We start from the raw sequence: 19,087 nt of genomic DNA, 5'->3' as shown, positions 1-19,087 counted from the left end.
ATTTGTTGAGTTAAATACTTTGATTTAACTTTTCCAAAGCCAGGGTCTAAAATATCCTTGCTTATTGTTCTGTTTAAGATGGCGGACACATTGTCAGGACACATTGTCTTATTTCCCTTGGTAGAATCTAGTGCAGCTAAACGGGGAGTGATGAAAGGAAATGGAAGGAAAAGAGGTTTTGGTTCAACATTTAAGTTTTTTCTTTTAGAAGCGCACTAGTTCTGATTATATAATAGAATGGCACTGGTCCCTTATTTTCTGTTTTTATGCTACATAGTTATCATCCACTTGGTATTATATGGCTGAGTCATTCTAAGTAACAAACACTGTTCATAATATTAGGTAGTGATAATATTCTTCTTAATACTCAAGAGTTTCCTCTCTTCCTTTTGATCTCTACGGACATATCTTCCATTCTGACATGAAAGTATATATATATATTTTTGCAAGCTATTATGTTATAGTCTCTGATCTTTGGGCTAGATTGCAAAATCAGAATTAAATTAACCAACAGATTCCCTTGCAAGAATGCCAGTGTTTCCTTCCTAAGTAAATGTACCTCTTTATTCTAAAGAGATCAAATCTGAATCTCAGTCATTTATAAACTTACAAGATCCTACAAAGTCTGAACCTCCACTGTGGAAAGGTCCCCGTCCCTCTCTCCATACTCTCTCTGCACGTATCTTCATTTGTTTGGGGGAAAGAAGATAATCCTGCGAGTCAAGTATAATGTCAGCTGGATAGGGTGGGAGAGAAGGAGATCGTGCTTGACAGTCTCCTTTATCCTTCAGAATCTGCACGACCCAGGAGGTAAATAGCATAGCTGCCAGTTTATAGATGAAGAAACTGAGGTTCAAACTGGTGAAAGAAAGGATGAATTTTGCTTTGAAAGTTTGATCCTGGTCGACTGGACTAACTGTGGTGTCACAAAAATAATTAGGAAATCAGGAGGTGCTAGTTTGGGGTTTCTTTTTTATCTTTTTTTTGGTTTTTTGTTTTGACATTGGTTGAGTTTGAGGTGATAACCTGTAAAATAGGCCATGACTAAAGATATGGATTTGAGAATCTTACACATGGAGGTGAAAGTTGATGCCATAGCATAAATGAGATTTTAGAAGTGTGTAGAGTTGTGCTGTCCAATATGGTAGCCACAAGCCACATGTGGATACTGAGTTCTTGAAAGGGGGCTGGTCTGAATTGAGATGTGCCATGAGTGTAAAATACACACTGGATTTCAAAGACTTAGTCCCCTAAAAAGAATGTAAAATCGTTCATTAATAATTTTTATATTGACTACATATTGAAATGGTACCTTTTCGTTATATTGGGTTAAATAAATACATAACTAAAATGAATTTTCCCTGTTTCTTTTTCTGTTTTTTGGTGTGGCTACTAGCAAACTTTAAGTTACATATGTAGCTTACGTTACATTCCTATCAGACAGCGTTAACAGAGAGAGGGAAAATAAGGGGACTAAAACAGAACCTTTGAGAATGTAATTTTTTTAAAGTTTAAATTTTTAAGTTAAAAAGTAACACATGCAAATAGATTTTTCAAATAAGCCTACAGAGAAGTATAAAATAAGAGTTTTTCCTACCGTCACTAATATCACTTTGGAAGATATAAACACTATTTGGTTTCTTACTTTCTCTTCCAGGAATATGTATACATACAAACACATATTTAATACAGATGGGCTCAGACTACTCACTGTTCTGTACCTTGCTTTGTTCAGTAATATATCTGAAGGTCCTTCATAAAAGCACAGAGAGATCTGCTTCGCCCTGACCTTTTCCGTCCTGGTGCCGGGGAGGACTGCAGTTCTTGCCGTCCCTGTCATCTCCCAGTCCCTCTTGCCCACCTCTCCCTCGCCTTGGGTGGTCCTTCTCCTTCCTTGACCTGTCTCATCAGGTCGTGGTTCCACATGGCTTCTGAGATGGCCTATTGAATTCTCCCAAATCTACCAAATTGAACATTTGACACCAGTCACTTTAAAAACGGCACGGTAGACAGTGCAGCTGAGATGTTGTTGAGGGTAGGCGCTGTGTCTAACTCATCTTTGTCTACCAGGTGCCATGTAGTGGGTGCTCTATCAGTGTTTGTAGAATTAGTGAACAAATGGGTGAATGAGTAAAGTACTACTTTATAAATATTCTAGAAGATGGAGGTAGAAAAGTAAAGGTATAAGACATGTATTTTGCAACAAACAGACATTTATATGCATACTATAGTCTATTCAGAAAAATGAGTAAGATTTTAAATGCATATTGTTTAATAGAAATCTAATGCTTTTTTGTCATTTTAAAATACTGTGAAAACTGGAACCAATCATCATTATTACCCTGTAGACTTTGGAAGTTAATATATTGAACAAATATTTGTTGAGTACCTGTTAGGCACCAAGAAGTGTGCTAGGCTCTGAGTACACAGTGCTGGATAAAACAGACATGATTCCCACCCGTGTGGAACTTAATTGTAGTAAAGTTCAATGGCAGATGCCTCGCAATTTCTATATTAATTACGACATATAATAATGACAGTGACTGCTTCCCTTTAATGACTGCTTCCCTAACATGTGCTATGCTCTACACTAAACACTTTACCTACTTTATTTTACTTAATACATATTCCAGAAATATCAATGGAAGTGACTGAAGTCATTTTTTGACGTTTTTAATATATAAGGAATCTGAATCTTAAGGAAATTAAATCCATTTGTGCTGTATCAGGTGTGTCCGAAGCAAGTGACAGGTGTGGGGCGGTCTTCCTACTCCTCACTCGGTGATCTCTTGCTATACCACACTGCCTCTTTACAAGGGAACTGTGGCCCTAGTTAAGGAGATTCTAGAACAATTGTGGTAGTGATTCCTTAAAAAACTGATTTCCTATAAATATCGGTAACAGATAATGGATGTGACAAAGACAGATTTCCAAGACAGACGCTCATTGTGGCACTGTGCACCTCTGAACAGTCAAGTAAATGTTTGCTGACACCAGTGTCTGTCTTCATGTTCCGTAGTGCTTTCAACTTCATTTCTGCACTTGTTTCTAACAGACAAAAATCGGATCAGGAAAGCTGATGGGGCCCAAAGGAGTTTCTGTGGACCGCAATGGGCACATCATCGTGGTGGATAACAAGGCGTGCTGCGTGTTTATCTTCCAACCAAACGGGAAAATAGTCACCAGGTTTGGTAGCCGAGGAAATGGGGACAGGCAGTTTGCAGGTACACTCGATGGTAATATGTAAACCCCCTTTTTTATGCCTCTTCTGCTCACATTTGCATGATGTTGGAGCATGTTGAAGACGCCTCCTCCCCAGTGTTTTTGCTGGCTTTGGGAAAGATACTGGGGATGGAATCTAAGCGAAAGCATGGTTAGATGCTGCTCAATGACTCCGCCCACAGTAAGTTCAACTGCAGCCCGTGTGTGGCTTTTATTGGTGGCAGTTTACAACTCAGAAGTCCAACCTTCGAATATTAACATTAAATAAAATATAAGCTTTAATAAAATGTTTTTTAAATAAAAATGTTTGAGGAGCCATGGAGAACCTCCTGGTTCCACCTAGCTGTAGCTTTATTTAAAGAGCTTCTGAATGAGAATACTTTTCACCTGTCTAGGTGATTATAAGAGAGCAGGAGTTGAGAATATTTGCTAAGCACAGGAAGGGCCGTCTCTTTTCCTTCTTTTTCTGGTGTGCCACTTTGCAATCACTTCGTTTTTTACATCTGCAAGAAGAGGCTGAAAACAGTTGATTAATTTTCTTTTGGAAAGGATGCTTTTGGCCATTCGTGTTAATTTGCATAACCTTTCTTTATGCTTTGTCTCCAGTTCTGCCAGGTTCTGAATGTCACCCCAAATTACAAAGTGTGGGTTTCTGCTCTACTTGAAAAAAATGTTACATATTGGTGCTAAGAGTTACCATGTCTCTCCTCGGTGAGAGCTGAGGGTCCTATGTGACTATCAGGGAAGCTGGCAGATGGGACTTTCAGATGGTGGTGCGGAGAATGATTCCTGATGCTTACTGCTCATTCCACTTCATGAGGGCTGCTGGCACTCTTAGCTTGATCTGGAAGAAGGCAGAGTAGACAGTCACAAGCGTAGAATGCTATCGAATTTGTGTTATCTGGAGCCAGAGGTCAGGCTGAATGACCTTCCAAGGACTGAGTTTACGATTCTTTGTTCTTTCTTAAATAACTAAGTTAATATATGAAGTTTCGTAACTACTGTGTTGTTGTAATCATTTTAGTTGTTATGGTCATCACATATTTTTTCCTATCTTTATTTCAGGTCCCCATTTCGCAGCTGTAAATAGCAATAATGAGATTATTGTTACAGATTTCCATAATCATTCTGTCAAGGTACCATAAACACATCAATTGTTGTTAACTTTTAACTGCTTTTATTGAGGACTCAGTCTGGGAGAAAACATAACACTCATATATACACACAGGACCTAGGGGAGGTAGCCAAAAAGAGAAGATTTTTGTTTCTCCTTAAAGATGCGGGTTTTAATTTGGACATACAGACTTTGGAGAGTCAGAAAAGTGAACAAAATATGGTGGCAATAAGTTCCTTAATTTGAAACCGGTGTAAATGGAGATAACTTGAAAATGAAATTCAAAAAAGCAATTGCTTGGAGGCTTCCCTGGTGGCGCAGTGGTTGAGAGTCCGCCTGCAGATGCAGGGGACACGGGTTCGTGCCCCGGTCCGGGAAGATCCCACATGCCGCGGAGCGGCTGGGCCCGTGAGCCATGGCCGCTGAGCCTGCGCGTCCGGAGCCTGTGCTCCACAACGGGAGAGTCCACAACAGTGAGAGGCCCGCATACCGCAGAAAAAAAAAAAAAAAAAAAAAAAAAGCAATTGCTTGAACTTAGAGAGGCAGAACTTTCTGAAGCTTAATGTCTCGTGGCTATTCAGTAAATTAAAATGAATCACTTTCTTCAATTTTCCGCATTATAAGACCTTTCAAACAAAATTAGATATCAGAACTCTGCTACAGCAACAGATTTGGGGAGGGAAATAGCCCTGGCATGCATTCATGTAGTGTATTTCATACATCTTAGAATCCTTTCACACACTTGGTGTTCCTGAGAAAACAATGCCCACCCCCTCTCCCAAATAGTGTAGTACATCTTTCTTACTAGGTAGAGGAGAGAAGAGAGATTTGACCTTTATTATGAGCAAACCAGGAAATACTAAAGTGATTGAAAATCAATGTCTCACTTACTGAAAAGAGAAAATATTTAATGACATTCTAGACCAAGCTTCTCAAAGTGTGATGTGTGTTCCATTGAAGGGGAGGCCAGGTGGTCCTGGACAGTGCACTGGCAGACATTTTTCTTTTAAGTGTTGTGTATATATTTTTAGAGTTACCTTCTGTTTACATCAAGTCATACTGGTTTGCACTTATAGAAGTGATATAAAGTTTTCCTTGTAAGGAAATTCATTTAAATTTTTTAAAGTGAGGCATTTCAAATGTGAGGGAGGATAAGAAAACAGCACAGGTGGTAGGCCAATGACTAAAGTTTGCACTTAGAGACAACCATTGAGCAACCAAACTTTAAAAACAATTTGCCTTTGTTGACAGCTAGAATAGCTAGATGGGGATAGGATTTTAACACCCTAAGTAAGGTACTCTCTCTTCACTGCTTCGTTTCCCCACCTCTTCCAGGAGGAAGGTACTTTTAACCTGAGTAAATGGGAAGGCCTTGAGCTTTTGAGATGGGTGTCAAGTCCCTGTGCAAAGAGGAGAGCACAGTGGGCCATGGTGACGGGGCAGGATGATGCCCACTGCTGCTTACTTGTAAGGCTGCTTCCTGCCATGTAGTCTCTCCAGAGTTGCTACCATAGTGGTGGGGCTCCATCCTCATCTCCCCCGCCTCCCTCAATGCCCAGCCTTGGTAAAAGGAAGAGGACAGTGGGAATATCTTTGGAGGAGGAGAGAAACAGAGATCAAAGAGGCAGCAGGGCCTGGGCTTGTGACGGTCCTCCCAGGGGGCTGTAACAGTCCTGTGTGATGAATGTAACTATAAAAGGATAACTTGGCTGTTATTACGCTTCCTGCCCTTCACTCTCTTTATAGAGGAATCCTTCATTTAACTGTAGCGCATTCAACGAGAAGAAAATACATATAGATCTTAACAGTGCCAGAGGCCAGCAAAGCCTGGCATAGGTGCTGCCCACCCCCACCAGAAGACAGTGATGTTAATCAGGTTGCTCTTTTCTACTAAGCACACCCATGGCCTCAGAGCCTTCCCCGTCCCAGTGCCCCAGGCAGCCCTCTGAACCACCTAGTGTTGGTATGTGGGAGGGCTCCTGTTTACCAGCCCTGACTGGTGCTGGAGGAGGAAATAAAACATGTGAGTGACCAGAATGCAAGGCAGGAGCAATGAATGACTTTTAAAAAATAGGTACATATAAAGTTCTATAGGTATCCAGAAGAAAGTACATGTCCATTGCTAAGATAGTCAGGGAAGACTTCCAAGTGGAGGTGGTATTGAGGTGAGCAGAATTTTGAAATCAGAAAAGGATTATCGTCCGACTTATAAAAACTTGCTATAAAAATTTGTTATCAAAAAACAAAGCTATAAAAAAGATTTCAGCTCATACTTCTGCCTCTTAATATGTTTTCATCTGAATAATTTATAAATAATGGAATGACATTTTTAGATGAGAAAAATAGAAAATATGTGACATCATGATTAAGATTATGAAAACACTTTTAAGTTTTCAATACTGTAGAGGCAGTTTAGTTATTTAAACTCAATTTTCCTCTTATTTAGTGGGGAAAAAAACCCAGTCATTTTGTTTTTTCTCTTCTCTTTGACAGTCGTTGCCATATAGCTCTTATGGAATAGTTGGGCTTTTGTTTCCTATATAACACAGGGCAGTTAGCAAGAGTTCTAGTATTCAAGTCACTTCTCTGTTGGTAAATGTAAAAACCAGACCTATAGGTCAGGGCTAATGAGTGGGCTAGTTAGTTCTTCATCTACCTTCACTTTATACCTTTTTCTCATTGCAAAACAGTTAAGACTAAATTTGGCCTTCTCCATTATTTCAAAATGGAGCAGAAGCACGTAAGCTGTTTGAATTATGCCAAGGAAAACATACTAACTCAGAAAGCTAAACACAAACAAACAAAAAATTATTTGTACAACTTCTTTTTTCATTTTTGTATTGGAGTACAGTTTGATTTACAACGTTGTGTTAGTTTTCAGGTATACAACAAACTGATTTTGTTATATATATATATATCTATTCTCAGATTCTTTTCCCACTTAGGTTATTACAGAATATTGAGTAGAGTTCCCTGTGCTATTGAGTAGGTCCTTGCCGATTGTCTATCTTATTTATAATAGTGTGTATATATTAATTCCAAACTCCTAATTTATCCCTCCCCTGTACAACTTAATAAGGGAAAGATCAGAGAATAATCAGTCGTGTCCTCGCCAGCATACAAACACTCCTTTTGGTCTTTAAAAGTAGAATGTTTATGTGAAGGAGATAAAAAGAGTCAGGAAAGATTTTAAATGATATTTTAGGAAAAGCTGGTTCCTATCTCTGTCCTTTCCAAAGAACCAAAGAGGTAGCTTACTTACTTGGCAAGTATGTAATTAATTCAGGACGTGGTCATGACATTTTTTTACCTTAAAGAATGTTTAGGCTTTAGAGATGGAAATGTCTCACTTTCCCATCATAAGAAACTAAAAGAGGGACTTCCGTAGTGGTCCAGTGGTTAAGAGTCCATGCTTCTGCTGCAGGGCATGTGGGTTCGATCCCCGGTCAGGGAACTAAGCTCCCGCGTGCTGTGTGGTGCGGCAGAAAAAAACCCCAAAACCAAAAACAAAAAGACAAAAAAAGAAACTAAAACAAATAGCATCATTTTAATCTTTTATACCACAGAGATAGAGATGGCAATAGGAGAATCTCTAAAAGGTCCTGAGATCATCTTCAGATTAGATCTGTGCTCAGACATAGTGACCTCTCTCAGGTCCATATTTTAGGAACCTTACCCTCATGGGTGCCTTGTATGTAACACTTTCTGATTCGTTAATGAGTACTTCTACACATGTTGCATGATAATGGAAGCTTAAAATAATTCCCGAAGACGTTTCAAAGTATCACCAGAATCATCGAGATAAAGTCATGCTAACTATAGTCTTATCATTAAACACATATTAAAATTTTAATTCTCTCAAGATTAGTAATCTGAGTAATCTGCAGTTGATACATATACAGTAACACTCTATTAATAAGAATATTTAATTAAGCACAACAGCCCAGTGCTTGACCATATCAGATATTAGAGAATTTGAGAGTTCTTAAAAGTTCTGTTTAGCCCCGACTTCTGTCAGCCTCTCTCTCTCATGGGCTCTATTCATCAAAGCCTTAGGGTCATGTAAACTCTCTATTCTAACTAAAATATATTCTGAGAAAATCTATTTTAAAAAGTCCTTTTCTTATTCCTCACCTGCTGCCATCACACACACATACACGCACACACGCACTCACCCATTCGATGAATTTTCCTTATTATAAATGCGTGGTCCAGCCTACCACCCTTTCTTGTTATGTTGACTTAGTAAAATGGTAGTAAATTCTGAGTATCTGGCTTAACAAAAAGCTCTTACTTTCTGATTCAACTTTGAGTGATCATCCATCCTGTTAGAAATACAATGCCTGTTCTTGAAATTAGCTGTTTATTTAAATGCAGAAAGAATAATGTTGGAAATTACAGCTCTACTTACTCGTATTGGCTTATGTTTATATATATTTTATAATTTATAACAAAAGTCTTTTCACATAGTAATATAACCAGATATAAGCTAGAAAAAGAAGTGGTTAACAAATGCTAAATCAGATTTAGACAGTAAATTGGGGAACCACAAGTGAATGGAAGTCTAGCTTATAGACTTCCCCCCTCTTTTTTAAGAATGTCTTAAATAACCTGCTCAGATATTTTTAAAAGCCATAATGTTTGCTTAACTATTTTAATTTAAAATAAAATAATCTTAAAATATTTCATACAGGTGTTTAATCAGGAAGGAGAATTCATGTTGAAGTTTGGCTCAAATGGAGAAGGAAATGGGCAGTTTAATGCTCCAACGGGTGTAGCAGTGGATTCAAATGGAAACATCATTGTAGCAGACTGGGGAAACAGCAGGATCCAGGTAGATTAAAATACGGATTTATTTGTTTAGAGTGATTGGTGTTTGTTGAAAGTGGAGAATTGTCTGTACCCCAGACTGGAATGTTTTCCATTTGTTCATTGATTAGGTAATTAGACTGTAAATAATCAAACAAAAGAAGGTGGAGTAGAAAAAAGTCAACATATTGCCAGAGTGAAACCCTCTAAATCAGGGATTCTTAGTGTGTATCCCACACACCCCAAAAGCATTTGTAGCTAGAATTTAAGGGTTCCACTGAACAAAAATATTACATCATTATTTTTACTAACTTCTAACTGAAAATTATAATTTCCTTTAATTATGAATATAGGCAATAATCACAGTAGTTGTAGTGATACCTATACTTTTGTCACCAAGAGAAATTACAGAAATTTTCATATTACAATTGTAGACATCTCGAATTATCAGTTATACTGATCACTACTTAAAAATTACAGTCATCATTAGACCTGTCGTTGTTCCTTGTTATTTAATGTGTTAATTTAAAAAGCACCTATATTACTATATCACAGTTCTGTAGCACTTTGATGACTCTATTTTAATATAATTGTTTTCCTTTATAATCCCATGTATTTTGTCCTATGCATCTAAAAACATTATTTTGCTAAATAACCCATGAGTCAAAGAGGACGTCTCAAGGAAAATTTAAAAATATATTGGAGTGAATGAAAATGCAAATATCGCATATCAGAGTTTGTGGAATGCAGCTAAAACATTGCCGAGAGGGAATTCTTTTCCCCCAGCTCTATTGAGATGTAATTGACATAGAACACTGTACAAGTTTAAGGTATACAGCATGTTGATTTGATACACTTATATATTTCAAAATCACATCATATAATTACCATTTCTTTTTTTGTGGTAAGAACACATGTACTCTCTTAGCAACTTTCCAGTACATAACACAGTATTATAACTATAATCAGCACCCTGCGCATTAGATGCCCGGGACGTATTCATCTTCTAACTGGAAGTTTGTACACTTTGACCAATTTCTCCCCAATCCCTACCCTCTGGTAACCACCATTCTACCTGCAAGGGAAACTAATAACACTAAATGCTTACATTAGAAAAGAGAGTATGTCTTTAATCAAGAACCCAAGTTCCCACCTCAAAAAGCTAGGAGAAGAGCAAAAACTGAAAGCAAGCTGAAGGGAGGAAATAGTGAAGATAGTATCAGAAATCATTTACATTCAAGAGGAGATCAATGAAACAGTTATTCTTTGAAAAGATTAGTAAAGCTGACAAACCTCTAGCAAGACCGACAAAGAAAAAAAGACAGAAAATGCTAGTATCACTACAGACCCTGCAGACATCAAAAGAATAGTAAGGAATTCTGCGAACAACTCTACACGCATCAGTTTGGCAACTTAGATGAAATGGACCGATTTCTCAAAAAGTACAAACGCCTCAACTCACCCAATATAAAGTAAATAAATTGTATAGCTCTACAGCTGGTAAGGAAATTTAGTTCATAATTTAAAAACTCCCCCAAATGAAATCTCCAGACTCAGAAAGTTTCACTGGAGAATTCTACCAAATATTTAAAGAAGAGTTAGCACCAGTTCAGTTTCTTCTAGAAAATAGAAGACAGGGGAACACTTTACAGTTCACTTTCCAACTCAGCTTCTGATACCATGATACCAAAATCAGACTAAGACAGTACAAAAAAGAAAAGTACAGACCATATTCCTCATGATTATAGATGAGGAATATTTTAATATTCCTTAAAAATGTTAGGAAATAGAATTCAACAATATGTGAAAATCTTTCCACGGCCAAGTGAGGTTTTTTCCAAGAACGCAAGGCTGATTCAGTATTTAAAAATCAATGTAATAAAGGGAGAATTTTTAAAAAATCGTTGTAATCCACCCCATTAAAAGGCCAAGGAATAAAAATAATATGATCATATCAATTCATGCAGAAAAAAGCATTTGATAAGATTCAATACCTATTCATGATTTTTAAATCTCAGAAAACTAGGAATATACAGGAACTTTCTCAATTTGATAAAGAATGTCTGTGAAAACCTACTGCTAACACCATACTTAATGGTGAAAGAATGAAAACTTTTCCTCAAAGATCAGAAACAAGGCAAGGATGTTTGCTCTCACCATTCTTATTCAACATTAGTGCTGGAAGTTCCAACCAATACAATAAGGAAAGAAAGGGAAATAAGAAGATTACAAATTAGAAAGAAAGAAAGAAACTATCCCTATTTGGAGAGAACATGACTGTTTACATAAAAACATATCAAGGAATCTACAAAACAGTTCTTAGAACTAATAAGAGAGTTCAGCAAGGTCACAGGATACAAGATCAGCATATAAAACTCAATTGTATTTCTATATAGTAGCAACGAACACGTGGACACCAAAATTTTAAATACAATATCACTTAAAATTGCTGAAAAGATGGAAATATCTAGATATAATAACAAAGCACGTCTAGTATGTGTATCTGAAAGCTCACATGCTAGTGTAAAAAAGAAAAGAAGATCTAAGTAAGTGGAGAGACATACTGTATTCATGGATTGCAAGACTCAAGAAAAAAGTCTGTTCTCCCCAAACTGACATACAGGTTTAACACAGAATCCCAGCAGGAATTCTTGTAGATATAGACAAGATTATTTTAAAATGTATGTGGAAAAGTAAAGGGACTAGAATAGCTAAAACAATTTTGAAAAAGAAGAGAGAGGAATCCCTCTACCTGAGTTCATGACTTGTTATATAGCTATTCTATAGCTGCAGTAATCAAGACTGTGTGGTATTAATGGAGGGATAGGCACATAGGTCAAGGAAACAGCACAGAGAATCCAGAAATAGACCCACAGGTGTGCAGCCAACTGACTTTTTGACAAAGGTACAAAAGCAATTTAATGGAGGAATGGTAACCTTTTCAGCAAAAGGTGCTAGAACAATTAAGATCTCCATAAAGGAAAGAAAATGAACCTCATCTTATGTAAAAGTTAACTCAAAAAAGATTATAGATTTAAATGAAAAGTGTAAAACTATAAAACTTTTAGAAGGTTCTAAGAGAAAATCTTTGGGACATATGGCTTGCTAAAGAATTTTTAGACATGATACTGAGAGTATGATCCATAAAAAAACAAAATCAATAAACTGGACTTTATCAAAATTAAAAACTTTTGTTCAGTGAAAGACTGTGTTAAGAGGATAAAAAGATAAGCAACAAACGGGGAGAAAATATTTATAAACCACACTCTCTGACAGAGGACTTATACCTGGAATATATAATGATTTTCAGAATTCGACATAAAAGAACCAAACAGTCCAATTAGAAAATGGGCAAAAGACATGAAGAGAAGTTTCACTGAAGAGGTTATAAACATGAAAAGACATTAGGGAAGTGCAAATTAAGACCACGATGAGATACTACTACATACTTATTAGAATAGCTAAAATTAAAAATATTGATGATACCAAATGCTGGTGAGCATGCAGAAAAATTAGATTTCTCATACATTGCTGGTGTGAATGTAAAATGACAGTCAGCCTTGAAAATAGTTTGGCAGGTTCTTAAAAAATTAAGCATACACTTACCATACAACTCAGTAATTGCACTCCTGGGTATTTATCCCAGAGAAATGAGAACTTATGTCCACAGAAAAACCTCTACATTGTTGTTCATAGAAACTTTATTTGTTATAGCCAAAAACTGAAAATAACCAAGATGTCTTTCAGTAGATTAACGGCCAAACAAACTGCTATATCCACACTGTGGGGTAATACTCAGCAGTTAAAAGGAACAGAGTGATGATACCCTCAACAACTTAGATGCATGTCAAGGGCATCATGTTGAGTGAAAAAAAGCCACTTTCAAAAGATCACTTGCTGTATGATTGCATTTAGGTAACATTCTCAAAATGACAGAATTATAGAGAAGGAAAAGAGGTAGTGGCTGGCAATGGTTAGAGATGTTGGGAGAAGGGGAGTGGGTGTGACGATAAAGAGGCAGCATGAGGCAGATCTTTGTGATGATGGAATAGTTCTGTATGTTGGTTGCAGTGGCTACATTAATCTATACTTGTGATAAAACGTACAACTATACACACACATTCCAATGTCAGTTTGCTGGGTTTAATATTGTACTACAGGTATAGAAGATGTAACCACTGGGAGAAACTGGATGGAGGGTATGCAGAATCTCTCTGTACTGTCTTTGCAACTTTCTTATGAATCTATAACTATTTCAAAATAAAAAGTGAACCAAAAAAGAGAGTAACAATAATTAATTCAAATATGTTTCCATGGTTTAGGAATAATGGTATCTTGAATGGCATTTGGCATTTTGGTTGGATATAAATAATAATAAAACTGGTTACATTCTGGAAAAAAAAAAAACTATTAAAACACTATTTTGAGATGGGCTCTATAGTCTTTGTCAGACTACCAGAGGGGACTGTGACACCAAATTTTCATTTTCCTCTAAATTAAGAGCAAAGCTTTTCAGTCCTCACTGAAGAAAGACTTTTCTTTTCTCCCATGTCTCTTGTGTAGTCACCTGCATGTATCTAAACATGCATTTACAGACAGGGCAATTCATCGTCGCCTGTGTGGGTCTGTGCAGTGCACCTGGGACCACAGGGTGCTCTGGGTAAATCTAGGAGCATTCAGATGTTACTGTGAGGACAGCAGCTGAGCAGTTGAATCTGATATAGGTATCCACTTCTCAGGAAAACGGTTGAGACTTTAAATGTAACACTGTATGCTTTAATTTCTCTAGTATATTTATCTTGCTTAATTATCCCAGTGGACCCCTACATTTGGAAGAGGCGTCTATATCTGATGGGAAGCCAGAAGCAGACAGGAAACGAAGTTCACAAAGCAGTTCTGTATAGGACCACAGATGCTAAGCTGTTTATATTGTGGCCCTCATCACACCTGCCTTTTGAAACACCCTACGGGCCAACCAGAATGGTTGAAAGAAACCAGCCTGGGCCTGGGAAGGAGTGTTCCTCTTATTTCCTCATAGCAGAAGCTTACAGACCAAAAAAGACCACTTTCTATCTAAATGTACTTGTTGAACCATTGACTTCGTATAACTTACTCTTTTCTGAAAAGGAAAAAAGTAATTTCTGTATTCTCGTTGCACACTGTGACTCAGGACATTCTTCTGCGGTCTAGTTGCTGATTTTTCTCTCTTATGATTGGGAATAAGCTTAGAGTGAGAAATAAGGATTTTTCAGGCAGCATCCAGGGCCATTCCCCTCACATGTGACCACTGTAAGAGTATAAGTGAGATCCTATGGCCAATGGCACATTCCTTGTCAGTGACTGTGGGGCATAGAGAGTGAGGGGAGGGAGAGCAAGGTAAGTGGAGGGAGGGGTTTTCTGTGATAGTGACCTGAACAAACCTGGGGGGTTGCACACATGCTTCTATACTGAAAACATTAGCATTAAGGGTTTTCTAACCCCTATTTCATCGTATTACTGTAACTTTTCCTATTACACTCTGACTTTATGTTTACAGGTTTTTGATGGAAGTGGATCGTTTTTGTCCTACATTAACACATCTGCTGACCCACTCTATGGCCCCCAAGGCCTGGCCCTAACTTCAGACGGCCACGTGGTGGTTGCAGACTCTGGAAACCACTGTTTCAAGGTGTATCGGTACTTACAGTAACAGTGGGCAACTGGACAACCCCTTACAAAGATCTTACACATAAACTGGAATGGATTTCTCAACGCAGGACCAGATTATACTAGACTTTTCATGCTAGAAGGAATCATCAGTGAACTTTCCAAGGTTATTTCTGAATGTAACGATTTCCTTAAAAACTGCATATCTGATTTCCATAATCCACATTTAGGGTTGAAAAAAAAAGAAATCTCTTCTACTGAATCTATAAAAACTGCAGAGTTTTACACCTGTGAACTATGGCTTATAGGACAGGGATTTATGTAGCTAAACTAATTTTGCAAATCAAATAAGCATTAAAAAGCAACTAGAATATGTAAAGGTATTTGTTAATCCTGTGAGTGGTAGCTTTTGCGCAGAGCTTCCAAAAACAAAACAAAAACAAAATCTGTTATAGTTATATACTTTATTTAACCTCGGTCACAAGACCCAGGGGATCTTCTAACCTCACTTTTACAGTAGGTATTACCCTTGTGACAGTTTTTTGGTTATTAGTAGCTACATATAAATTACTTTGGGAAAAATGGAAACTGTCTTGCAAAATCCTCCCAGCTGGGATTAGCAAGCGTCTTGAGTTTAGCACTTAAAAAAATCAATGCAAATTTCCCATCCTTTCTGAGTTAGAGCAAAGATCTTCTTCATGTGTTCTTTTCATCTCTCCTGCTCAGACTGTATCAAAAAACAAAGTTCATTTTCAGGGAATCCTGAAATTCCTAACACTTTGAAAAGCATATTACACCAGCCCCATTAACTCCAGATTAATGCACTGGAATGTAATCAAGAAAAAGTCAGTCACATTTTCTGTGTCACGTTCTCACATGTGTCTCTCCTTTTCCACTTCACGAATGCGAAAGCTTTACCTCCTTGCAAGATGTCAGCACATGTAGTAGGACACCAGTATCCTAGGACAGAGAGCCATAAGCAGCCCTTTGGAGGACTGATGGTGTCAACCAAAGGCATGTGATTGATCAATGGTTTCCTTTTAGAAACAAGTGTTACCAAAGTTGTGTTATCTCAAAAGCATTACAGGTAAGGGCATGTTATGGTTATTTATCATTGTCTAATGACTAGTAGAGGCATTAAAGGACTATATATACATGATTAGGGTAGGGTAGAATGTATCATATATAGATATATATAGCTGAATCTTTGGTGTATTGAAATAGGCAGCACTCTGAAAGACAGAAGCATCTTCAGCACATTCCTTAACTGCACAGTTTGAAGCCGTCCCAGTAGAGCAAGCCCTAAAGCAGGCGTAATTTTTGCCATTTTCCAGGAATGCTTGTATTGGTTGACTTTTAGTCAGAAAATGGCCTTCTGTGCTTTCAAAAACAAAACAAAAAACAGGTCAAAAGTTCAACTTGAGTTACATTTAACTTTAAGTATAAATGCATTTTGAAAAATGTTAAGAATAATTTAGTCAGTCTAATACTGTAAAATAAGATGTGGTCTATTTCCACTGTTTAATTTTCTACTCAGTTCTGCCAAACAGGATGTCATGTTTGGCATTTTCAATAAGGACTTTGGGACCTTTTTCACTGGAAGCACCTTAGAACTGTACTATAAGAAAACATTTCCCACATGTATTACTATATGAATGTGATGTTTCTTGCTTATTAATTTATAATTCAGCCATTCTCTTATATAGGACATTTTTAAATTTAGAAGGGAAATAAATCTTCCAATTATCTATCAAATGTATTATGCCCAAATCAACCTCTGAAAAAAATTTTTTTCAGGAAGATTTACATTTAGGTTTAGTATTTTGTTAGGTAGAATTTTCAAAATACTTGAGACTGTCCATGATAACGTTAAATAAATCGATGACATTTTTAGAACGTTAAACTAAGACACTGTTTCCTAATGTCAGTGAAATAAGTCTTTGAATTTAAACATTCATATTTAATGAGCGCTTACTGGGTGCCAGAGGCTATTCTAGGCACTGGGGATAAAGTAATGGATAAAACAGACAAAAATCCCTGCCCCCTTGGAGCTTACACTCTAGTGAGGGAATTTCATTTTACCGTTTATTAACATTCTGCATAAAAGATAAGCTAGACCCTTGATAACTTCTGAAATGTTTAAAAGGAAACTTTTTAAATTGGTTAAATGAATTTCAGTTTATTTTCACAAGTAAAAATGGCTTCCTGTGTAGATTCTGTCATAGGCCATTGATCTTAAGACTAGTTTACTTAAAGAGGTTTTTTTGCACATTTAAATTATACTTGTGAATTTAGAAATTAACCAGCCATCGTACCATATGAGACTGGATATCTCGATAGTAGATTGAATACAAAGCTAATTTTTTTACATGTCAATATTGGAATGAAACTGGAATGAAAGAAGAGATACTTTGATTCAGACCTGTTCCACTGTCTGTTACTAAAACACATGCTATGGGAACTCCAGGAAACACTATATATCCCCAAAATATGTGTAATCATATATGTTAAAGTATAGATAACATTTCAAATTTGGATACATATGTGCATTTACTGTATTAGTAAGCATATTTTAGGGGGAAAAGTGCTGCTGATAAGATACGAATAGACAAGATTTAAATGAAACTTTGTCACATTCTTTGAAAAATGGTTTCTGGTAAACTGAGAAGGATAGTAAAATAAGTGACTTTTTTTCTGGGCTACCATTATTGTTTGATTTCTCTTTGTCAAGTGTACAGAACCTGTCATACATTTACGATAAGTAGCACTGAAAAATTACCCATTCAGATTTCCCCTGGGCACTTACGGCAAAATGTTGCCAGTTAGAATGTAAAGGTAGGTGACAATGCATCCCTCCCCGCTTATAGATATTAGTAACTGTATCTCTGACACAGACCTCCCCTGCTGGACACAGGGAGGTGGGTGGAGAGTCACTTCACCACCTAGAAACACATGAATAAAAAGCCTTTATGACTGTTAGCCATTTTTAAAAAAATGGTTCTTAGTATCTTGATCAAACTTTAATCTCTAGTAACTAAAGTCCCCAAGTTTCCTTCTTTTAATTTACTCTTTGACTAGATTTGAAGCAAATAAATACTAAGAGATCCATGCAACTAGAACACACTTGATTCTACTACTAAATATACAAGGTATGTCCTAACAGAGTTAACTGGGAAAGCAGTACGCTAGCAAGTGTCTATGGATCCTTAACACTGAAGGGTTCACGTAAATGCTTTGGTAATACCTATTGAGTTAATTGGAGAAAATAGCAAATAAGCATCAGGTAATCTGCAGATTACTTCAGATGGGAAAAATCTTTATGTACATTTGGACTCTATCTTATCCTCCCTATTCACCAGCTTCTGAAAAAGGAGGAATATTTTTAGTATAATTTAAAAATAAGACATTTCAAGGTAGGATAAAATTGAAGTTATTTGCTGCAAACATTGTCTAATTTTGCTTAAAATCAAAAGTCGTAATACTGTTGCATTCTGTAAATGTTGCAGGGTTTTAAACTTTAAAATTATTTTAATATTTTTGATAACTAGGAATCTAGCATTGCCATAAAAGAAACAAAGTGCCCATCAAAAATTTGGTATAAATAAATAATTTTTTTTTGTTTTAAATGACAGTAAGCCACAAATCATGATGTTAATCTTAAACTTTCTGAAGATGAATTGTGTGGCAGTGCTTGTGTAGTCTGTTTGTGGAGAATGTATGAAAGCTATTAATATTCTAAAACATGAATAGATTGGCTATGTTGTTCCAGTGAATGTACAGCACTTCCAGTAACTTTTGAAAGCAACACAGCCTTAAACTCAATGTTTTGCTTTATGACATGGGAATGTTCTGTCATGAACAGAGTGTATTCTTAGAATTCTTTATATTATTCTCATTTCTATAGCCTTTCAGTCCTATGTATGAGTATGAGGGGTTTTCACTTGCGTTGTTTTCTTTTTAAATTGTGTACATTCCACCTTTATAGGTCTGTTTCATATGTTTTGTGTATAGAACACTTAAGTCTTGCGCTCTCTGACATTGATACTGATATATTCTCATCATTTGTTCCTTTATGAATCAAAATGCTGACTGCCTATTTGAAGAAAAGAATGAACGCTGTGCATCAAAGTGTTTGTATGTTCATAGCTACCTATGTACCACAGTATTTTGGATGCTTTAGTCTACAATAAATCTTTAAATTAATTCTGTCTTGAAACATAGGAGAAACAAGATTCATGTGTATACCTTTACCATGCACAAAATCTCAAATCATCATAATAAAGTTTGTTTTCTCCA

The 19,087-nt window shown here is 36.7% G+C and overlaps 1 protein-coding gene across 4 annotated transcripts in view; it reads left to right on the top strand.

Annotated features, from left to right (window-relative positions):
• Positions 1-19,087, top strand: part of TRIM2 (tripartite motif containing 2) — a 120,384-nt gene extending 101,297 nt beyond the window's left edge. For all 4 annotated transcript variants that reach the window (XM_032633032.1, XM_032633031.1, XM_032633034.1 and 1 more), the window contains 4 exons: positions 3,056-3,224; positions 4,288-4,358; positions 9,030-9,170; positions 14,682-19,087. In XM_032633032.1, coding sequence (XP_032488923.1) covers positions 3,056-3,224; positions 4,288-4,358; positions 9,030-9,170; positions 14,682-14,834 — 534 coding nt within the window. In that variant the 3' untranslated portion in view covers positions 14,835-19,087. The remainder of the gene's footprint in view (positions 1-3,055; positions 3,225-4,287; positions 4,359-9,029; positions 9,171-14,681) is intronic.

The sequence above is a fragment of the Phocoena sinus genome, chromosome 5, assembly GCF_008692025.1.
Source record: "Phocoena sinus isolate mPhoSin1 chromosome 5, mPhoSin1.pri, whole genome shotgun sequence".
Lineage (NCBI taxonomy): Eukaryota > Metazoa > Chordata > Mammalia > Artiodactyla > Phocoenidae > Phocoena > Phocoena sinus.
The sequence above is the reverse complement of the archived record's forward strand: the minus strand, read 5'-3'. Positions and strand labels throughout refer to the sequence as shown.